The following is a 1993-nucleotide window of genomic DNA, read 5'->3' as shown; positions in this document are numbered from 1 at the left end:
CCCACGCATCTCCGGACGACCTGGGCACAACGAAGATGGATCAAGGTGGAAGCCTAGACCCACAGCCACGGCATCAACCCATGTCTAGACGTCCAAGGGGAGCCCCCGCCGCCATTTCTTTTACTTGTAAGGATGTTCTTGTAAGAGTTGGTTAATTTCGGATAATACATTGTGTCTTTTAGCAAAAACAAATGGAACTACTGTAACTACAGCTAGTGTAAGTACCATTTGCGGTGCCCGAGCCTCGTGCGATCGGCTAGTAAGAAACAATTCACCCGAGAAAACACCACCTATACGGTCATACGGAGTACATGAGTGAGCAGCCCGCGTCCAAAATCCTCTGCCTCTTGCTCCACGAGGTACCACCGAACGCCGTCTCCGGGAAGGCGACCTGGGCCAACGCCTGCCACACTGTCCGCTCCAGGGCCTTAGGTCCAGCACCGACATCGCCGTCCTCGTTGCAGAGCACGAACACGTGGTGCGCCCTTCCTCCCAGTGAGGCCAACTCCGCCCTCAGCGTCCTCAGCCCGAGGCCGCGGAACGCTCCGGCGAGGCCCGTGAATAGGCCCGGCCGGTCGTCGCAGCTGACGGTGACGCGAATGCCCGTGGTCCGGTCGTCGCTGCCGGCGGTGTAGCAACGGACTGTGATCTCGTTGGCCTCCGGAGGAATGGGCGTCAGCGGTTGTGTGGCGGTTTCGGCTGCCTTCCTCTTGAGGTGCCTCACTTGGCTCACCACACTGCTTAACAAGGTGGCCTTGTCCATCTGCTCAGAAGGTTATAAGATAAATACTGTTATTGCCATTTCTTTGAAAGCTGAACCGATCTTGTTTCAGCTGCAAATTCAGGTACTTTGTTCATCTGATTTTAGGGATTGCATATGTCGCTTTGGCAATTTTTGTGAAGTCTGAACTCGAACGGATATGACATTAAAATGGTAGGAGACAGAGCTGCTGCAATGCAAAGTCGCGAACCTGGTTAGCATCGGGCATCATTCTCCTGAGCGTAGCGAGGTGACCATTGATCCTCTCCCGACGCCGCCTCTCGGCCTCGCTGTGGACCTTCAAGGACCTCGCCTCCGTCGCGCTCCTTCCCGAGGACGACGACAGCTCCGGCGCGGCCGGAGTAGGCTCGCGTGTAGAAGCCGTCGATGCCATTTCTCCTCTCCAGTAAGATCTGGAGCAGCACTTCAGCAAGAATCAACAAGTCTATGTTCCCTCTCAATTCTAATGAGACACACTAAAGGATTGACCAATGCACAGTCGCCTGAAGTTGATATGAGCAGAGTGTGGTGAAGGAAGTGAGCAGAGCTACACTGGTGCAAGAAGAATGATATGGATGGATATGGCTGTGAGAGCTACACCTCATGGTATAATTGGACAACCACCCAAAGGACATGGTTTTTCCACATTGGTTCCCCACCAGGGGTTGCTTCTTTGGACCGGCATTGCACGCTATGTCAATAATCGTCCATCTTGGGACTGTCTAGTCGTCAATGAGTGCAGTGCATAGATCGGCCTGCCATCACTGAATTTTACTGCCCCGGTTCACACGTGCAGCTTCTTTTTATCCGAATCGGATCGGATACTTTGCGTTTAAGAACATAATGTATGTGCTAACATACACTAGTTAATTGCCTAGTGTTCATTTCAACTTTAGGAGGATGGGGCAGAGACATTGGAGAAGTGGTGTGAGTTTGGCTATCCGACAGATGTGTTGAGCAGTAGCCTCAGCCCGACAGTGGCGCTCACAGGAGAAGGATTGGCGTCTAGCCAGCTGCAGCCGCCATTTGCTTTCACACGCACGCACTTTGCGGCTTTCACACATGTTGCCGTTGATTTTGCGCACGAGCTTCTCTTTTCCCTCTTTTTTACTTCCGTTTCGGGCAGTCGTTGCTGACATGTGGGCATGTGGCCCGTGTATTTTTCGCCTTCCACTTGATATGAGATTTGGAGTAGAAGAATCAGATCACCTTCTGATTACGATCATGTTTGTG

General features: G+C 52.4%; 1 protein-coding gene across 1 annotated transcript; it reads right to left on the bottom strand.

Moving 5' to 3' along the window:
* Positions 1-298: 298 nt before the first annotated feature.
* LOC124646868 (transcription factor bHLH51-like) lies at positions 299-1154 on the bottom strand. The gene is made up of 2 exons (XM_047186911.1): positions 972-1154; positions 299-763 (listed from the first exon to the last, which is right to left on the bottom strand). The coding sequence occupies exons 1-2, from the start codon at positions 1152-1154 to the stop codon at positions 299-301; spliced, it is 648 nt and encodes a 215-aa protein (XP_047042867.1).
* Between the last annotated feature and the right edge of the window lie 839 nt (positions 1155-1993).

Source organism: Lolium rigidum, chromosome 4 (assembly GCF_022539505.1).
Source record: "Lolium rigidum isolate FL_2022 chromosome 4, APGP_CSIRO_Lrig_0.1, whole genome shotgun sequence".
Lineage (NCBI taxonomy): Eukaryota > Viridiplantae > Streptophyta > Magnoliopsida > Poales > Poaceae > Lolium > Lolium rigidum.
This window is presented reverse-complemented; position numbering and strand designations above follow the sequence as displayed.

Excerpts from the sequence above, each read along its gene's own strand:
- LOC124646868 (XM_047186911.1), bottom strand. The coding sequence starts at position 1,154 with ATGGCATCGACGGCTTCTACACGCGAGCCTACTCCGGCCGCGCCGGAG. Across the intron at positions 764-971 it reads TGATGCCCGATGCTAACCAG|ATGGACAAGGCCACCTTGTT; the intron begins GTTCGCGACTTT and ends CCTTCTGAGCAG.